This window comes from Pieris napi, chromosome 22 (genome assembly GCF_905475465.1).
Source record: "Pieris napi chromosome 22, ilPieNapi1.2, whole genome shotgun sequence".
NCBI lineage: Eukaryota > Metazoa > Arthropoda > Insecta > Lepidoptera > Pieridae > Pieris > Pieris napi.
Genome location: NC_062255.1, coordinates 3,204,288 through 3,225,251, shown reverse-complemented (window position 1 = coordinate 3,225,251; position 20,964 = coordinate 3,204,288). Strand labels below are relative to the sequence as shown.

The 20,964-nt window shown below is 32.7% G+C and overlaps 1 protein-coding gene across 3 annotated transcripts; it reads left to right on the top strand.

Moving 5' to 3' along the window:
* Positions 1-6,271: 6,271 nt before the first annotated feature.
* LOC125060828 (protein quick-to-court) lies at positions 6,272-20,664 on the top strand. 3 transcript variants are annotated; one of them, XM_047665932.1, is made up of 6 exons: positions 6,272-6,617; positions 16,751-17,015; positions 17,227-18,261; positions 18,603-18,704; positions 19,172-19,261; positions 19,920-20,664. In XM_047665932.1, the coding sequence occupies exons 2-6, from the start codon at positions 16,782-16,784 to the stop codon at positions 20,121-20,123; spliced, it is 1,665 nt and encodes a 554-aa protein (XP_047521888.1). In that variant the 5' UTR covers positions 6,272-6,617; positions 16,751-16,781; the 3' UTR covers positions 20,124-20,664. The 3 variants fall into 3 exon arrangements, with proteins under 3 accessions (XP_047521888.1, XP_047521890.1, XP_047521891.1); XM_047665935.1 differs by lacking the exon at positions 6,272-6,617 and adding an exon at positions 16,634-16,714 and having other exon boundaries at positions 16,793-17,015; XM_047665934.1 differs by lacking the exon at positions 19,172-19,261.
* Positions 20,665-20,964: the final 300 nt, after the last annotated feature.

The following is a 20,964-nucleotide window of genomic DNA, read 5'->3' as shown; positions in this document are numbered from 1 at the left end:
AAAATTACATAATTGGCGGGAAAACTTCGGCATGGCGTTTACGATTTATACTCTGCAATAAAATGGCGGGAATTATATATGTATTTTTAGCTATTTTGTTTTTTTTTGCCCACAAACTACTTAACAAGACAAACTGATATTGGGCGTAAGACTAGCCAGGCTATAATTATTATATATACTTTAATAATTTCCTATATCTGGAAGAACCCATTTCTACTCTTATTCTTCGACTGACAGCAAATTCTCGTGTCACAATGTTCATTCCCATACTCCTCCGAAACGGCTCGACCGATTCTTATAAATTTTTTATGCATATTCAGTAAGTCTGAGAATCGGCTACTATGTATCTTTCAAACCCCTAAGTGATAAGGGTTCACACCAAAAAAAAAAAAGTTTAGTTTTTATATTATACTTTTTTATGATAAAGCATACAAAAATACATACAACCCCTCCCATTTTTCACCCCTCTACGATCAATGCCTATCTTTAATTATTGTAGATAGTTATTTTTATTGAACTAAAAAAATGTTTCCTTGAAATAATATACATGGCAAAACAAACGTTTGCCAGGTCAGCTAGTAATTATATAAAATTTTGTACTTTTTGAAACTGCTTAAAATCTTTTTTGTATAGCATGGCGTTTGTTTCTTATTAACCAGGGCGTCGCATATAACGTCTATTGTACCATCAAGAATTGTCGAAAACAACCAGTTTAAACGCGCGAAATCCTTAAATGTCATTTGTCGCGCGTAAATTGACATGTTTTAAATATATTATTTTAAATTGTATAATTTAATAAATAACCTATAGAAAGCCGTTCAATTATGTAAGACATCTGTATGAGAAAGAAAATCTTTTCATCAACACTTTCTTCATTTCCAATATAGACAATCTACTAGCGTTTAACAGCGAATCTTTTATTTATCTGTGTAGATATCGTGTATCTGTTTTCAAATGTATAGAAAATAGAATATAATTAGGATAACGATAAAGTAAGTAGTAAGTAGACGGCTCATTGGTCTAGTGGTTAGTCCCCGACTGCGAATCCATGGGTCCCGGGTTCGATCCCCGGCTGAGACAAACATCGATGTGATGAGCTTAGGTGTTGTGCTTAGGTCTTGGGTGTTTAAATATGTATTTATATGTCTATCTATCTATAATATGTATGTATATCCGTTGCCTAGTACCCATAACAGAAGCTTCACCAGCTTAGCATGGGACTAGGACAATTGGTGTCAATTGTCCAATAAAAAATCTAAAAAAAACACTTTTTTCCAATCTACTCCCCAGCCCCAGTATCCAGGGATATTTTCCATCTCATTTAATATAAAATAATTGCGGCAAACAGCCATGTGCAGTGGTAATTCGAACTAAACGTGTAATAAATCAAAGTTTTTTCTCGATTATAGTTTTTATTTACCCGTGATTAGCACGCTGCCAATCTCGTACTATTCAAAATGCCTGCTCATGCGTAATATTTTCAATAGTTAGGCATGCGGAAAGTGAATTAAGAAATTGTGATCGAAATCGGAGACGTTTGTCAATTGTTTTTGTTACTATCACGTAATAGGTAGTTGCGAAACTGGTACGTTCAACAACTTCTACGATGTTAACAATCAACTATAGACAATTGGAGCCTAGTGGGCGTAATTGGTACTAAACGGAAGCAGATCAATCAAATTAAAACCATATAGAAATTTAAACAGATTATATGGAAAATCTGAGCAGTGTTGGCCTAGTAGCTTCAGGAACTCCCATTCCGCTGTATGTGCGCATTTAAATATCGCTCGTACGGTGAACGAAAACATCGTGAGGAAACCGGAATGCCGTAGACCGTCAGGCACAGACGGCTGATCACCTACTTGCCTACTTGAAAACAAATTATCACGATACAGAAATCTGAGGCCCAGACCTAAAAGGTTTTAGCGCCATTGGTTTTTTTATATGTGAGATCTCTAAACCTCTGTTTCGTAATCATTTTATTTAAAGTTGCGTATCCGACATATCAGCCTTCTTTGCCACTTAGCTCGACTTTTTGGAAGGCATGACGGTTTCCTTGCAATGTTTTTCTTCACCGTTAAATGCGCAAATAGTCTATTGTTGCACAGCCGGGGTACGAATCCAGGACTTTATAGATGAGAGTCGCGGAGTCACAATCGGGAACTTCGTGATAGGTATATTAACGCGAATGTAAAATGTTTTGTAATTTTTTTTACAGCATTCCATTTAGCTCCTAAAACGTTCAGGGTCGCTGCGCCATTCTAATTTGGTAAAAAACTTTTTGTTTTGTAAGTATTAAAAAGGTTGTATATGTTATAAGACAAAACCTAATTAACATTCCAATATACCCAAACTTCCTACATAAATAACTAGTTTATTATCTGTGCTAGCTATACTTATATAAAGAGGCACGATTTTATATCTTCGTATCTGTGTTAGGTTCATTTATATTGTCTATTATTTATAAGTACTCTATTTTTGAGCGCATGAGGGTAAAAATTTTACGGAACGTCACGGAGATGTGCAGCGTTTTTGTCGAAGAAAAGGGAGAGAGTGATTGAGACCGATTGAGAGAGAGTGAGAAGGGTGAATTACCTCATAGAAATTCTATTTTCAAAATTAAGTTTTGGTAAAGAGAATTTATAAAATAATAGTATTCTATATTTTATGCAAAATAATTTATTGAAATCTCAAATGACGAATTGTAAATTTAAATGCCACAATATGTTTTTATTATCGGAGAAATAAATTTTTCCCTCCTTCTAATTCTCAGAAATCTAAGTTTTAGATTTCTATACATACGGACACGAGTTAAAAATTAGTTTGCCAAGAAGTTTCATTTTTGACTTGTATACTTAATACGCACGCACTTTTTTTTTAAATAAAAGCGATTTCCAGCCATGTAAAGCCGGGACTAGCTCAATACATTAAACCAATTACTTTAAATGATGAAATCTCTATGAACGCAATAATTGTGTTAATAAGCCACGTAATTATTATTACATTCAACATTTCTGATGAACAACGCAATTTATGAAATGTGAAACGAACATCAAAAACATAAATAAAATGTTGTTTTACAAACTAAAACTGTGCTTCGCGGTTTATGTTGCGTTAATAGGCTAATAGACGGTATAAAAATACCATGTTTTTAAGAATAATATATTTATATTTGTGAAAATTATAGAACGAAAATTATCACGTACAAACCTTGAAATTGTTTACGTGTTTATAGGTACTGGTGCGACGCCATCTTGTCTACAGAAGCGTTGAGTAAGAAGGGTCTAGAATTTATGAATTTTTAAAGCTTAAACTTAAAAATAACAATTTGTTTACGTTCTATAAAATAAAAAATCAGTGGCGCTACAACCTTTTTCGGTTTGGGGTTGAGATTTCTGTATCTATTTCATATTCATTTGTCAATCTAATTGGCAAGAAGGTGATCAGCCTCCTGTGCCTGACACACACCATTGACTTTTTGGGTCTAAGGCAATCCGGTTTTCTCACGACATTTTCCTTCGGCGTTCGACCGAATGTTAAATGCGCACATAGAAAGAAATTCCATTGGTCCAGAGCCGGGGATCGAACCTACGACCTCACGGATGAGAGTCGCTCGCTGAAGCTACTAGGCGAACACAGCTTGTTTACGTTCTATAGCCCCTAATAAATAATCTGTAATGGTTCTTAAAATCTTGTCAAATAGCGTTGTGTCTTCCTCAAAAACTATCCCAACCAAAAAGAAACCAACGTTCTTCTATTTAAAAACAATAACGTAAAAGGCAGAATAGAAATTATGTATTTATTTATTCACACTTCGTTACATTTATACAAAACAAATAACAATAAATAAAAATGATAAGGGATACAATGGGCGGCCTTATCGCTAACAAGCGATCTCTAGTAAGCAATCCTATTAAAGGAAAACACTTTTAAAAAAAATGGATAAAGTGCATAACCAAATCTTATAAAAATATTATAGAACCTTAATCTAAAATAATAAAAAAGAAATATTAATAAAACACGGATTCATGATTTGCGACACAATACGAAATAATAAGAAATAATTATTAGAATTATAAGCAGGATAGGATATGGTTAAGAAAAGTTTATGCAAAAGAGTTTATTATTTATTACCTAGGAGAAATATGTTAAAAAAGACCGAGCAATCAGCCATATAAAAAAAGGGAATAGAAATGTCATAATAATTATCGTGATGTCATAATAATAAGAACAGTTAATAACAAATGTTGTCAAAACTTATGATCTAAATACTCTCCCGCGCTATAAAGGCACCATTGCATTTAAAAATCCCCTTGAAAGCAATACACGGCAATAGTTTGATAGCCATAGCGTAACAATTTTTTGAATACAACGTGGTGCAACATTAATACCTCAACAATCTAGTAACAGTATGACAGCATAAAAACGATTTCATACTTAGACTTATTTTAAATAATAAAGCTTTTCTTGGTTATATCCACGCAACGACGCGGACAAAAACCAGCATTTCACCGTTATCAGACTATGTCGTAATAATTGCGTGGGCAAATATGCCGCCATTTTCCATCCGCCTATTGGCCCGTTGCCAAACAATACCGATAGTTGCTAATCATTAATTTTCTAATTTCTTTTTAACTTTCTGTTTTTTTTTTCAGGCAGCCTGGATTAGTTAACGATCTTTGTTTAGTGATATTTGATTTGGAATTAAGAAGGGATTTATCAATTTGTGTGATTAATCTCACACATTGAAAAATTCATATTTTTCTAAAACTCTAATCTTTTAAATGACACATTGGTTGTACAAAAAATAATTATGATACAAAAATAAAATTGTTTACATCGCGGTACAAGTATAAAAAAAGGGTGCGTGTACTTATGTACGCGCGTAAGAAGTTATACTTCCTTGGCTTTCTTAATTTTTTTAAATATAATTAATATTTAACGTAAACAATTTAATAATATTTTATATTTAGTATATTATTCAATTATTAATTAATATTAATATCAATTATTATTATTATTCATTATTTTATTATATTATTCATTCAATTTAATAACTTGGTATGTTTCATAACCTTTTAACTAAGTAACAATAGGTCTTTGTGAAAAAGCATTGCTAAATTTCTTTGAAATAAGAATTAAAACTCCTTTATTTGTTTAAAAGGTTAATGTCATTATGGTCATTCAAAATTCTTGGCATAGCTGCTAACTTCACGCATATTCTATTTCTTTTTACTTGTAGATGGTCTTATTCCCATCTCGCTCGCGCACGCTATAATCACACTGACAACTTTGTGTCTCAGGTGCGCGCGCATCGTAAAATTTTACTCTCATCAATTTTTCATAACGCGCCTAAAGCCTTCAAAAACAATTAAATCAAAAGAAAAAAATTGTTCTTCCTGACAACCCTAAAATAGTGACAGGTAAACGCGTTGCATTCTTAAATAAGATTTAATTTATTAAGGCTAAGTATGACTTTTGTATGTACCTACTCTAATTTTTACACAAATCCAACGAATACCAGAGACACATCGCTGAAACAAAGGAGTCTGTACACAGCTTATTTATGACAAACCTACTGCAATGCAGAGACTATAGATGATAGAAATTTACTTTACGTCAGTTTTTTACAAAAGAGTTTTTATATGTTGCGCAATTTCAAACCATTGTAAGGTATAATTTGAAATTGATGTGTTTAGTTATTACGTTATATTCACATGCTATAAATAATAGTTCTTGGTCCACAATTATGTGTTACATACTTTGTAACTTTCGAGGAAATGATACAGGCATCGTAATATATAAAACGAAAACGAGAATTAATGATTGAATATCCGTAATCTATAGCAAAAATATTTTTGCTTCTGTTTCATATTCTATGAAAGAAAAGAAATATTGCTTTACCTATTTAATTTTAATTAAAATAACTTTCCCAACCCGAAATCATTATTATTTCACTGGGAATCGAACCTAGGTTTTTAAAAGACGACGTGCTTTATCCACTAAGTTAGGTGCAATTAAATAAATAGTACAAGTACAAGAAAAATATGATAAATTTAATTGAAGCTGCATTTCAATTAAATCGTAATACAACAAATACAATGATTTCTTTTTCTTTTTTTGTTGTTATTAAAACATAATTTCCAGCCTTTAGTTTCCAAGCAACTCTGCACAAGCTCAAAATTTAGACTAGAGCTAAAGGCGTGCTAACGGAGCATATTAATAATAGTCACGAACCAAAAGATGGCGCTCAGTGTCTCGTGAACCACGTAAGGTTCAACTGCAGTGCGCGCATTTTGTGACGTAACAAGCCAATATAATTTGTGTAACTGTAACAAGTAATTGACATTTGATACCATTTTTTTCGGAGCTCTCCATCACAGTTGTACTGTGTTGGTACGAAGTTGCGATACGGGAGCGTTTAGCGTGACACGAAGCGCGCCAACTCGCAACATTCATAGTGTAAAAGTTACCGCGAAAGGTATACTCTATGTAATTTGCGATGTTTAAAATCGAACTATGCGCGAACGAATTGTACGAACTATTTAATCTGTGATGATGTGTTTTGAATTCGATATAATTGATTGTTTTGGATATCGCGCACGGCGCTAATATATGTAAGTAAAAATGTAATCAATTTTTAAAGTTTAGTTTGATTTGAAACTATCGTTTATTAAAAGAATATTCGTAACCGCGTTCCGTTACACAACTGTTGTTAATTTAGCAAGAAACATTTCACGCAAAATGTGAAGCAATTCGATACACAGTATAAAAGTCTTAAGTTAATACTAAAATATTGAATTTTTATAACAAAAAATCAAACTAGTTTTGTAATTTTAAATTAAATTTTATTTGAACTGCGGCTGAACGGATATAATAACCTTGATATAATTTTAAAGTTGCCAATGTTGCGCGTGGTTTACGTTCTAAAAATTAGTGCATTGTTATTTAAAAACATGTTTGGTTTGTAGTATTTAAACTTCACTTATAAAAAATACTAATATAGGTATATTATGATTGGATCACGGATTGATAGTTTTTAATTTTTGTTAGTAAATAATTTTGTTTGTTAATTTAGAATTTTGTTAATAATAGTTTATAGCTATTAATTATTCAATATTAATACGATTAGACAATGCACGTTAGCCTAAAATCGAATACATATTTATGTAATCGCAATTTAAAACAGAGTTACTGTTTGAGAGGTTTATTTCTAATTAAAAATAACATTCACTTAAGTTTGAAAAATATACTAAAAATAGAATAATAAAAAAAACTTTTTATCGAAAAATTAAAAAAAAATTAAGTACTTAGTAAAAACTAAAGAGGTTTAAATAAAAAAAGATTTTATATTAAAGACAATGTACCATTTTGAAAACCTCTTATAATCAAATTCTGTTTATCAATAAAATTAATTTTTCATTGAAATTCATCTATTTATTCTTGTTTATTATTATTATATACGGCTTAGGTTAAGATTCTATTTGAATTCATTTAATTAATTTCAACATTTTATTGCTTATTTCAAAAGTGACTATTATACAAATCATTGCAAAATTGCGAAGATATTATAATATATTTCTAAATTATATACATTAATGTATTGACTTTGAATTGTATATAATTCTGTTATCAATAAAATAAGCAACTTTTAATACTTCTTATCCAAACTATACCTAGTATTTTGATACTATCGAAATGTTACCTGACCTAGGTATCGAACAAATATCAACATAGTTACTTAGATCCACTACGGAAAAATACAAAACATTTAATTAGCCATACATTTATAGCTATTTTATTTGATAACGTAAAAACATGGTTAATAAATTTGTACTTATTCAATATCGAATTCTTTTATCGATGTTTATCGTTTGAAAATGGCTGAATGTTTAAGAAAACAATGCAATCATAATTCAACACGTAAAACTACCAACTTAACAATATTATTACTGTGACTGCATTTTAAAAGTAGGTTATAACAATGGTTGTTAAAATTGTATGTAAAGAGACTAAAATCACTTATATAGATGCCTAAAATATATCATACTTATGTATTCAAATATAAGGGTCTGTTTCACAATGTATGGATAAAGTACCAAATAGCTATGCAACACATAAATTATTTGGAAAATAAATTATTGTGCTCTTTGACATTCATCGGACTTATAACTTATGATGGACTTTATGTGACGAATAGCGCTATCTGACAGTCGTGAAACGCAATAATAGTGTTTATCCTACCAATAAGTAATACAAATCCTACAAATAGCGAATTTGGAACTTATGTAGAACTTATCCATACATTTTGAAACAGGCCCTAAGTGTCATAGTGCTTGGTTTTAACTTAAGTACTCATCTGTCAGTATCCATCACAGCGTAAATATAATTTGACAGCAACAGTACTTTTGTGACAAGAGTGCAGATAGATAAATATGGTTTTTACAAATTAGGGGATTATTTTTTGATAGAAACAGAGACATAAATTAACAGAAACTCACAATTTTTTACTTACTTTATTATTTGCCTTGTTATAATTTGGATACAAATACAAGATCTTCCCATTATGGGTCAATAAGTTGAAAGACTGGCTTAAAGGTCAATTTTCAAGGTAATAATCAACATAACTTCCCAATTTAACAGACATTTCACTGAGCGAAGTTTTTTTCGCCTGGAATTATACCTCGGGCATATTGCATAAGCAAAAAACAAATGAGCCACGGAGTTGGAAATCACGTTTTAATAATGCTAATTAAAATCTCATTATTAATGTTTTTCATAATTACTTTTAATTGAGTTAATTAGCCGTGCTTGATTTGATTTGGCTTAATAGAGAAATCTATTTATTAATAAATTACGCTCAGTTGACAGGTCTTTTAAAACCCATAAATTTACGAAACGTTCAAAGGTCGCGAAACGTCAGTACAGTTTCATAATTTAAAAAGCGCACTTCGATCAAATCGTTTATTTCAGTAATACTATACTAGTGTTCTTTTTAATCGATCTAATTTTGTAGTTTTTGACTTACCAAAAAAAAAGAATCTCTTGGCGTATAATTCCGGGACCGGGACATGAATATGTTGTTGGATAGTTTTTGATAATTGACAATTGTGTATAGTGAAAAAGACAATGAATCTGTCAATTGATTTTTTTATAGAGTCAAAAGTCAAAAATCATTTAATCATATAGGTAGCACAATGTACACTTATGAACGTCAAAAAAAGAAATGTATATGAAATGCTTCTAACTTTACATTTAGTGCCTGTTCTCAAATAAAGAGCGTAGAACGGAAGAGAAGAACTGGCAATAAACTCTCCGCCACTCTTTTTAATCGCCATGTTTTTTTTAGAACAGAAGGACCAGGCTTTCCTGATGTTAAGTAATACCGCCCATGGGCACTCTCAATGCCAATGGACTCGTGAATGCCTTCTAAAAATTGGTACGTGCCTTAAAAAATGCTCAGTTATCGTACGTATACGTCGAGGGATTATTACTATCAAATTCTTAATGGATTGTCTTTAATGTGTATTTAGTTAGTAGTAGTTTTTACTGATTTTGCTAAGAAATCATTACAATAATACATTCATTAGCAAACACGAATAAGACATACAGGCGTCCATCCTTTCTACCCTAAGAAAACGTGTCGAGAAATCGAGCGATTTCTTTCTTAGAACGTTGCGAGACGTGTTAATTAAATGAATCGTTGTAGTATTGCCCATGTTTCTATAACAGGTGTGTCCTTTAAAAAACAAAATTCATACGAAGGAGGTTTAAAGTACGACTTTTTTCTTTTTGTATGTTCTCTATGGTTTTTGGCAGTTGCTGTCAAATAATTAGTCTCATTTCTAGTAGCGCTTTGCTCCATTTCACTCCGGAAATTTGAATAATGTTCGGCTAGATCTTGTGGCTTCGGCTGTTCCTATTAGGTAACAACACCTAACATATATCTGTAATGCATACAATATTTATATAACTAATGAATCCATCTATTTCCGTATAATGTTTTGTTTTTTTAGGCACATATGTATAATAGTGTTCGGGGTATTGGGTCTCAGAAGTGTATTTTAGTATTATTAGTATTTATTTTGTGGAATAAAATAATTAATCACGCTACAAATGTGTACGTGTAATATATATATCTCTCTTAAAGCTTCATTCTTGGCTATGGCCACAGTTTACCCATCCTCCATAATACCAAGTAGGAGTGGAGTGGAGAATTAAAGCCTAGAATGTCAGTTATAGGTCTGTACCTATAAGTTACATTGCCTCTGTTTAGATATACAAGTTGGTGCAAATCTGTTGACTGACCTATTTTAAATAAATAAATATTATGCAGTGTGCAGAGATAAGCAGTGTTGGCCTAGTGGCTTCAGCGTGTTTCCTTGAGGTCGTAGGTTCGATCCCCGCCTTTACCAGTGGACTTTCTTTCTATATGCGCATTTAACATTCGCTTGAAAAAGATCGTGAGGAAACCGGCTTGCCTTAGACACAAAAAGTGGTCGGCGTGTGTCAGGCACAGAAGAAACAGAAATCTGAGGTCCAGACCTAAAAAGGTTGTGCCACTGATGTTTTTTTAAATAAACATATTCTAAAAAAGTTACGCTTTCAGCTTGCTGTAATGATAACAGAAGGATATATTAATTTTGGGTTGGGTGTTCAATACCACCGCACTTTTTTGACGATACTAATAATCTAGGAGTGTCGGGGGACCTTCATTGGAACACCTCCAAGTGAGTTTTGCTACGGAAACGCGTCTAAATATTTTTATAAAAAATTTAAGTTTTGTGTAATGTATTGAAATTTGTAAACAATCCGCCATTTTCTACTTTTCTATTGGTTATAAGTGATGTGACGTTTACTTAAAAAAATCGTGTTTTTAATTTATCGATTGTTAATAATCGGTTTTTTTTATTTATCGATTATTTCCTCATTTTTGAAATTTAAAGTTATAGAATAATCAACATTGAAATTAACCTAATTTCGTGTTGATAGATAATTAGTACTTGTATTTCATTGTTTGCAACTTTCTGTATTATTTAATTTTTACTAGAATAAAGTGTTTACTTTGATATCCAAAAAGTACCCAAAACCGAATCAGAGCACCCCACTATCCACGTGATCTTGTCTGTCTTACCCCTAGAGTGTATATAAATAATCGGAGGCGCGGAGGAAGAGCAGCCGAAAAGCCGAGGTTGCGGAGGCTTGAATAAAATGCCTGTGCTTTGGTACGCAAGGGTGGAGGGGCTGCATTTCCCGTAGCGCCGGAGCTGTCCAAAAAACCAATTATTATTTAGATCGGTTAGGTTAGGTTAGTACCTATATTAATATTTATTTTTAAAATAACTGTTCAACTGAAACTGATCAACTATGATTGATTTTCAATCAATTATTTTTAATATTAAAATCGAATACAAAAATCGATTTTCACTTTGAAAGAAATCGATTATTTTTCACATCCCAATTAATTTTATAAACGTAAACGGCCATTTTGAATGTGGATTTTGTTAGACTAGTGTGTAAACAGTTTTACAGTGCAAAATTTCCTTTAGAAATCCGTTTCTTTTTTATTTTCACGTGAATGTTTTAGACGCATTTCCGTAGCAAAACTCACTTGGAGGTGTTCCAATGAAGGTCCCCCGAGACTCCTAAATAATTAGTATCGTCAAAAAAGTGCGGTGGTATTCAACACTGTTACCTTAATTTTAATTTCGCCATAAGGATATAACCAAATATAAATTGCGATAGAAAAAGTTATTCTTGCGTGACTAGTGAAAACAAATGAATACTCAAAACATAGATTATGTATATACAAAGAAATAACGCTAAAGTACTTAATAAGCATATAATCAGCCTTGATGCGTCTGTCCTCAGGCTTAACCTACTTTGGTTTAACCTCAAAGTACTATAATATTTCATTTTGTGGTTTAGCTGACGTTAGAAGGAAGTAAGAATATCATGTGTTTTAGGTTATCTATCTTACATACGAATAAATTCTAATACTTATATCAAATTCTCGTGTCACAATGTTCGTTCTCATACTCCTCCGAAACGGCTCGACCGATTCTTATGAAATTTTTAATGCATATTCAGTAAGTTTGAGAATCGGCTACTATCTATATTTCAACCCCCTATATGTCAATGGTGGTCCAACCCTAAATTTTTATTTTTATATTTTAGATAAGAAAAAATGTTTTAACCCTTGATTTTCACCCCTCTACAATCAACCCTTATTTTTTTATTTGTTAATTAAAATCTTATGACTTTAATTAACAACTCTTTGGTTTGTATAGAGAAAAATTCACAAAAAACCTAAAATGTTTTCATTCCAGAAAACGAAAGTCTCTGAGGTAGCATAGCAAAATGTTCCATGTTGGTATGTACTAAAAAGGTAGGCTAAGTAAAATCACATTAAGGAGAAATGTTAGTGAAACACTTTTTTAAAGATGCATATTACGATTTACAGAATCATAGCACAAGCTATCTTTTTATTATCTAAGTCATAAGTTCTAATTGGCGATTTTTCTTCATAAAACTTTACTAAAAAGTACATTATGTTTTCGTATTTTAACTGTTCTGTTCATGTAAAAAGTATTATTCAATTTAATTATTCTTGTGCTTGGTTCCATACTTCTTTGAATTTCCTTGAATTCCCTATGAGACTGACTTTACTTCAGCTCCAAACAAAGAAAAAGAAAATTGAACTGGGATTGACAAATGATGAATAATCGCTTACGATAAAACCAATTTGTCCAATACAAAACCGCACTCAAATGTGCGAAAATACATTGATTTGCAGTGATGAAATTGAATTAAACCATTGTTCTATTGCATAACGTTGTATGCGGGCAAAAACATGTATTCTGTTTTTCATTCTTCTGTGAGAAGCCCCGATTGTGTAACTAGTTGCAACGCCAATGTTGAAACAAACGAACCGTACAAAAGTAACGTAAAATTACTAATACGTCTAGCCATTGTTCGGCAATGCTTGCGCGTAAATTCAGCTAAGAAGGTTTTAGGGGATGGAATATACAAATCATACTTTTGATGTTGCTATCGTATGATTTAACTAGAAGAAATAACTTTTTGTGTCCAATAATGTGCAGGCTGCAGCTGAAGTATTTAGTATACAACTCTCTCAGAAGAGTACGAGTGTCTCTCTGTTCTGTACAAAGATGTTTAGGTTTAAAGAAGTTTATTCTCATTCATACATGTCACTTATATGAGCAAAAACAATTGTATTAAAAACGTAGAAAGTAAAATATATCACGCTACCGTCCTACTGTTATACCCTTAGCATGTAAGAGATATCGCTAACCTCTTGACTATCTAATAAGGCCGATTTATATTATCTTAGTGTTTAGGAGAGTGCTTTAGTACAACTTGAAAGGCAAGTTGAAAGTTGAAAGGCAAGTGCTTTAGTGCGTTGCGAGTGAACGTTTACATTTCTTCCAGTAGAGTATCATTACAGCGCCACAATGAACGCGCAAATACGCTCTATTCTACGCAAAATACTATCTGTAGTTATGGAACAAATAGAAGACGAGATTTTATTCGAAATAAATAAACTAAATATGAATAATAAATAAAATAGCTTCTTTTAAGGCAGTGTATGCCGAATGCCTAGCCTGTTTGTTTTTGTATAAATTGTTTTTAACGTTCCACAAACATTCGTGAACAACATATTATTCAGACATAAATTTGATAGTTGTATCTTCCGACCATTTAGCCATCTTTAAAAATCAAAAAACACGCACGCGTTTCACGGCACTTATGCACTCTCCTAAAGATTTTACTAAATTACGTGCTTACACATAACGAGGGAAGAACTCGGGGGGTGCGCGGGCGCGGGAGGGGTATCACTTGAAACAAAAATAAAAAGCGATTCTATTTTGATTCAACTTGAAAGTCAAGTAGAACCGTACTAAAGCAAGTAGCGTTTACATGTTTCAACTAAAGTACTATCCTAAAGCACTCTCCTAAACACTAAAGGCCGATTTACATTATCTTAGTTTATTTATTTTAATTCGTTCGAGTGTTCGACTCTAAAATAAAATATGTTTATTATGGAACATAAGATACAGGTATCACTTATTCCACGTCATTCAAATTTGAAACGGTAGACATCCCTACTCATCGGCAAAGAAGACAGAGGGTGTAGGCCGCGAGAAAAAGCCGGCGTAAAAATACTCTCCGTACTCTTTTAAAATAGCAAATCATCAAACAACACTTATTTTAAAACAGATATCCCCAGTAGTAGATAGTCCCAGGCCCTTTTATCAACTAGATAATCGTTAACTTTATAGTAAGCCTTTTTACACAGCTTTTCTTTAATACATTTCTTAAATTTATTAAATGGCAGAGATAAAAGAGCCTCTGGGATTTTATTAAAGAAGAGTATCCCTTTTCCCAAAAAATAATTATTTATTTATTTATTTATTACTTAACAAACAAAATGGTAATGCGGAATGCCCGCTTTAATAATTTCCATGTGGGCTTATACTTACTTGTACGGTAACTAAAGAAGCTATGCGGGCCAGGTGGAGAAGGTGGACACCTTGCATATACAGGGTGGCCAAAAAGTCGTGGATCAAACGCGAATAAGAACTCATCAGTACCAATCTAGTGGATATTATGAAAAAGATACAGGATGTAGATTTTTTCGAATTATAATAAGAATTAGTAAAAAAAAGTCAATTTTCTTATTAAACGCAAAATAAGTTATAACTCTGTAGGGGTTAAACTTAGGCTACGTCCGCACAGGCAGGAGTTTTGCTTAGCGACTAGCGCCTAGCGAATCACTAAGCGAGTAGCTTAGTAAAACGAACGTTCTAGAATCTTCGCGAACGGCCGCATTGCGCGCTTGGCGCCTAGGTTTTTTGTCGCGAGGCGCGAAGCATTTTCGTGATGGATGAAATGTTAATTTCAACAGTTTTTAAAAGGGAACCTTTGTGGAATCCCTCTAATCAACTCCATAAAAATGCAGTCGTCTTAAAGAAGCTATGGGAAGAGGTAGCAGTCGTAGTTGAAAAAGTCTTTAATACTAAAAAGTGATTTATTTGTTTTATGGACAGATAATGTTTTTTTTTCATCTGAAGTTAATGTTAACGAATGATATTAGGTATGGCGTTCGATTCTGTTTTCAGGCAATGAGTTGTTCTGCCACGTAACAAATCCAATTTCGTTGAAATAATGCAACAAAATGTCTGTAGTCCGGCCACCGTGTACCTAGCAAGTAGCCAGACGGCAAGCCTCGAGGCTCTAGGCGCTAAGCAAACCTCCTGCCTGTGCGGACGTAGCCTTAGAGACCTCCCGTAGAACAATTTTTTGCAGCTGATGTCCTCATCTATCCTCTATTTGCGTTTGATCCACGACTTTTTGGCCACCCTGTATAAAAAGAAAGAAAATGATGCAACCATATAGGGTTGTATCGTCACTGGGTTATTATTACATTTTCTTTATTTAAACATAAATAAAACATGTAACAAACGACTTTCACTATGAGGATGGATATATACCTCGGTGTAATATATATTTATATAACATATAAGAAACTATATCTTGGCTTTAGCAAGTCATATATCATTTAGATTTTGTTACAAAACAACAAAAAAGCTAGTCTTTTGTTTACGCTAGAAATGCACATTATAAATAATTCTACTTAATTATATATCTGTTTACCAAAATATTATGTATTTTGCACACACATTGACAGAAAGTCCATTGGTGCACAACCAGGGTTCGAACCTACGACCTCAGGGACGATAGCACGCTGAAGCCACTAAGCCAACACTGCTCACTCGCTTCAATTTGTAATACCGTAGATTTCAAAAATCGCAATATTATTTATTTATATTATGTAGTTATATAACAAAGACCATTCCATATCCGGCCTAATCGACACACAACATATTATAACTGCATGTTAGTTTCCAAATACCAAGTCCATATAAATAAAAATATTATATTTTATTTAAATTTTCATATTCTTGCAAGTTGAAGTTTCTGTAATTTAGCGTTGTAGAAATGAAACAACCTAATAACCAGAGTTAATAACAAAGAAATAACCTTGAAATGTTTCGTTACGGCCATTATTGAGTCATTACTTTATGAAATTTACTTTTCTGTATTTCTTTTGTACGGATTATTCATTTTAGAAAATTATTTTTCATTACAATGAAGAAATTTAATATTCGTTACTCATAATAGGAATTAAAACTGCAGTTTATACTCCTTTAAGTTTATTAAAAAAATTAAACAAGTGAAGGGACACAATTGAAATATGTAATTTATATCGTTTACTGATTCCAAAAATGCGACATCTATTGCCCATATTAGTAATTCAATTGAAAATTCGAAATTGATAACATAATATCGGCGGCTATCGCAAATCGATAAGTGATTTGTTGTCAACAAAGAAGTAAAAAGTAGATCGTTGCTACATAAATCTAATTTTTTGCAACATTTATAAGTTATGTGTGGTAGGTATCAAGCAACAAATTAATTTGATGAAATGTGAAACAATAAGTAAGAAAAATCGATAGTATAAATAATCTGTATCAGATATTATTACATAATATTTCTTTACTCTGTTTCGTAATTTCTTTTTGTTCGTGGCACCGTCAAATATTTTCATTGTGTATTGCATTTTGCGGATTTTTATGAAACTTCAAATTGACAAAACGTGATTTTGATTCTTATCACTAGTTTTTTTCATGTAATTATATTTTGGTATTTTCATTAATTGTTACAGAACGCTTCGTCAATGTAAATAATTAAAATAAATGATGAGCAGAAATAATACTCGAAGAATCGCCGAGTTCCAAGACGACGATTTTGGCGCGGGGAACATCGGTAATTTCCGAAGAACCGCTTCACTGCGGCTGCGCGGTGAGAAAATGGTGCAGCGCTCGCCTTTATCGGCTAGAAAATATATTCCAGTAATCACGGAAAACGGAATATCAAAGCGAAGCGATGGCTCCAGATTACCTGAGCCCAGCCATCGTCCTCGAAGTCAAGTAAGTAAAAACCTAACATTTTGCATGCTACAATATGGCACCAAGAAATGCAGTTGCACCTACGCAAACTCGCAAACAAGCCGTCGACCGACGCAAAGGGTTCATTGACATACATATCTAATTACCTATTTCGGCTGCAGCTTTATGCTTCACTTACTGTTCTACATTTGAAAATATACTTGCCTAACCTCTAAATGTTTTCTTTTTACAGTCGTTTCATGCAAATTCTCAAATCAGACCTAAAAAGTCCTGTTTAAAAATGCAGGACTGTCTTGATAGAAAGTTGAGTATGACCGATTCTGCTAACACTCCCCCTGGCTCTCCAGAGGATTTGCCAGATGATGATTCGTTGCATAGTTATGGTAGCGCAGCGACGGCAGCCTCAATCGATGCCGGGTACGCACCGTTTAATGGTACAACATTCAGTGGCAGGTCCATGCGTTATGTGTTGCATTGTTCATCACATGCTGGCCTAGCTGGAGAGGAATACCTTACACCAACACAACGCGCACAAAAGCAAATCCGACGGCTTAAAAGTATATTGAGCCAAGCAAAAAAGGACTTGGATAAGAAGGACAGTGAAATATTTCAACTAACAAAAGAAGTTGTTGAACTACGGCTTTATAAAGCTTCAGTGTTTTCACCAGATGAGAAATCAAACTCAAGTGAAATTGTTACTGTAAGAGAAAATGAAGAGGGTATTGAGGAGCAAAGTGTCAGATTTAAAGATACATGTAGATCTTATGATGTCGTGGACAGTCCCTTCAAAGACCACAGTACACCAACCAGATGTCGGAATGAAATGCAGGGATCCTTTACAGACTCGGGGCACTTTGATGACTTGACAAACTCTTCATTGCACTCTAAAGAATCTGTCCATATGTTAATGCACGATGCATCCTGTATGACTGAATCACTAGACAGCGATGAAGAAAGGCGTAGTTTAATATCATTCTATGAGAAGAAAATAGAAGATGTAATGAGGGCTCATGTGGGTGAAACTCAGGAAATTAAGAAAGCACATAATGACAAGGTAGAAGCCCTCTTGCAGAAATTGGCTGATGTGAATACTAGATACTGTGAATTGCTGCCAAATTATGAACAGGCCAAGGAACGGATTCATATTCTAGAAAAGCAGTTAGATGAAGCCAGTCGGCAGCTACAGGATGAGGAAAATCGTCAACGAGCTATGTACCTGCAAATGTATAATAAGGGAATGGAAGCAGCTAAGTTTCAGTTTGACAAGGTTAGTTAAGTGTCCATTATTATTTTATAATAAACCAAAGTTATTCTATATTTCTGATAAGACTTTAAAAGCTTGTATTATCCCTATTTAGTATATATTATTGGGATATTTTTGCAACATATTTTAGAATATAAATGAAAATTTCGTAACATATGTAAAGAGTAGTACTGAGTGAAAATAATTGTCTTACCTACTGTGTGTCCACTTAGCCAAACACTGTAGTTTCACAACATGGATAATGCATATTAATGCACTGGAAAATAAATACAAACAAAATTGTTTTTATTCTAAATGCCATTGTATTCATTTTCTTTTCCTGAAACATCTGTTTTCAATTTCAGGAAGTTGATGGAGAAGGATCTCAGAATCAGTTGAGCCGAGTGTCGGTTGAAGAGCTCCTAGAGCAGCTACAGATTACCCAGACTGAGCTCGAAAACGTCCGAGTAAGTTTTCAAATTCTTTGGCTTTATTTGCAGTGAGTCTTTCATCACTTTCAACTAACATCTTCATTTATAATTTCATTTCAGTGATTGCAAATAAAAATATGAGATTCATTGCTTGATATTATATGGATCTCATAGGTATGTTAATCTGAAGCTCTGGGTTTTAGCATGTTTATTTCTCAAAATGAACTTAAATTATTATTCATCATTGAGATTTGAGATAGTCCTTATATATAGGGAATGACAAATACTAAAGATTTCTAAAATAAAGAGAATAGGCTACACTTTAACAAAACTTAAATTAAAGTTTAAGAATACTTACACTTCGCAATACCAAACTTGTCGTAAGGTTAGGAAAATATCTTGAGACAATGTAGTTTAAGCTTTTTAACAATTCCCGAGTTGTCTATCATAAACAACCCGTAGTTGCATTAACTGGACCCGCTTTAAACTGTAGTGCATTACAGGATACAGCATTCGCAACGGACAGAACAGCATCACAAGTACTTCTAAGTGCAAAGGAGGCTGTTTCTTTATGGGTCCTAGGAGCGAGAAAGGTGGGATTCATAGAGAGAAATCGGATCATTTGTTTTATATTCCTTTATGCTTTAGCACATTTCTTTTATGTGTACTTTTACAGAGGTACATACTTTTTTTAAATGTGCCCACGAAATTAATATGGGGTAATTTGTTTAGGTTAAGGCACTAACATGCTTAAATTAATCTTTTTTATTAGCTTTGCATGCTTTTTGAAACAGCCTCATTTGGTTATTGGGTACTTGGTGAACGATTAAGGTATTAAAACATGAATAATTTTTTGTAGTGTAGTTTTTATTTAGTCTGTTTTATTTGTAAGCATGGAAATATGACAACTGAATGGCTTAAACAAATCTGAAGATAATAAGTAGAATTCTGTTGTCATAGTACCTTGCAGTAGACTGTAGCTAGATTTATTAATTTTAATAATAAAATATAGCATTGTATAGATACTATGTTAAATATAGTTTGGTTATATGTATTTCTATTTCTAGTATATAAATAATTTATTTTTTGTAAATGAACGCTACTAGTTCATAAGCTAAGACTCCTGTCATCCATATTGTTATTTATGTAATTGACAATAATTGAGAACCTACATCAAACTTTGTTTCAGAAATTAGATGTTGGTTCTGATTTGAAGTTTTTACAATTTTAAAACTGAATTTTGGTCCGCAGGCAATGTACCGTCGTATCGTTGAGTCACAAAAGGGCGCCAAGTCTAACGTTGACCCAGAAGTTACGCTACAATTCCTAAAATCGGCGATATACTACTTCCTTACGGACCCGGAAAACCATCAAGGACACCTGAACGCTATCGAAAATATCCTGGGTTTCACCGAAGCCGAGAAGAAAAACATAAGAAAAGCAAGATTAACATAGACTGCAGTGTGTGATACTTATTTGCATGTACTAGTGTACAGTATTATTTTTAAATTTGTTTTCAGGGCTTAATCGAATTTATTTTTAAGAGCCAAAGAAATGCATTCCTATTCGTGCAATTTGACCTAGATTAAGCTTGACTTGTTTCAGATCTTTTACTTTATTTATTATTGTTTTGCATGTAATTTAGTTTATTTAACATAGTTGGCCGTCCACAGTGTTTTCATTTATTCTTGCCACGAAGCTGTGCCTGTGATTAGAATAATAAATAAGCATATTTTTAAATTTCTGTTGTTTTCTAGTTTAATTACTGCAATTTAGTTTTCTTGGTACAAACATTGCTCTTTAAGTACACATCACCTTTTCTGTTTGTTCCATGAAAATTAAATTGAGGTTGTGTCTTTTACATTGATTTTGCATCTCATTCCATTGTGAATTTTAGTAGTTAAAATATTACCTAAGAGTAGGTAGATTCGTCTTTTATTCACTGTTATTAAACTTGTACTTAATGCTTTTTTGTTTCAATAAACGGTGAATCTTATTTTTTGTTTTAACTTTATAATTTATTTATTAACACTTCTTTGGATTACAATAAAAAATTGTACATACATAATTAAATTAAAAGGAGGGCAACTCGTGGCCTTTCGAGCGATCTCTTCCAGGCAACCACTGTGAGAAAAGAAAAATAATGTATTAAATTAGATAAGGTAGGCAAGAAGTGCAAAAATACATATTACATATTGTTATTAAGAGGAAATAACTAAACTAATAAAGGATACATAAAAAGTGCACATGAATCATAATTTAATTTAAGATCAGTCTCACGTCAGTTAGTAGTTAA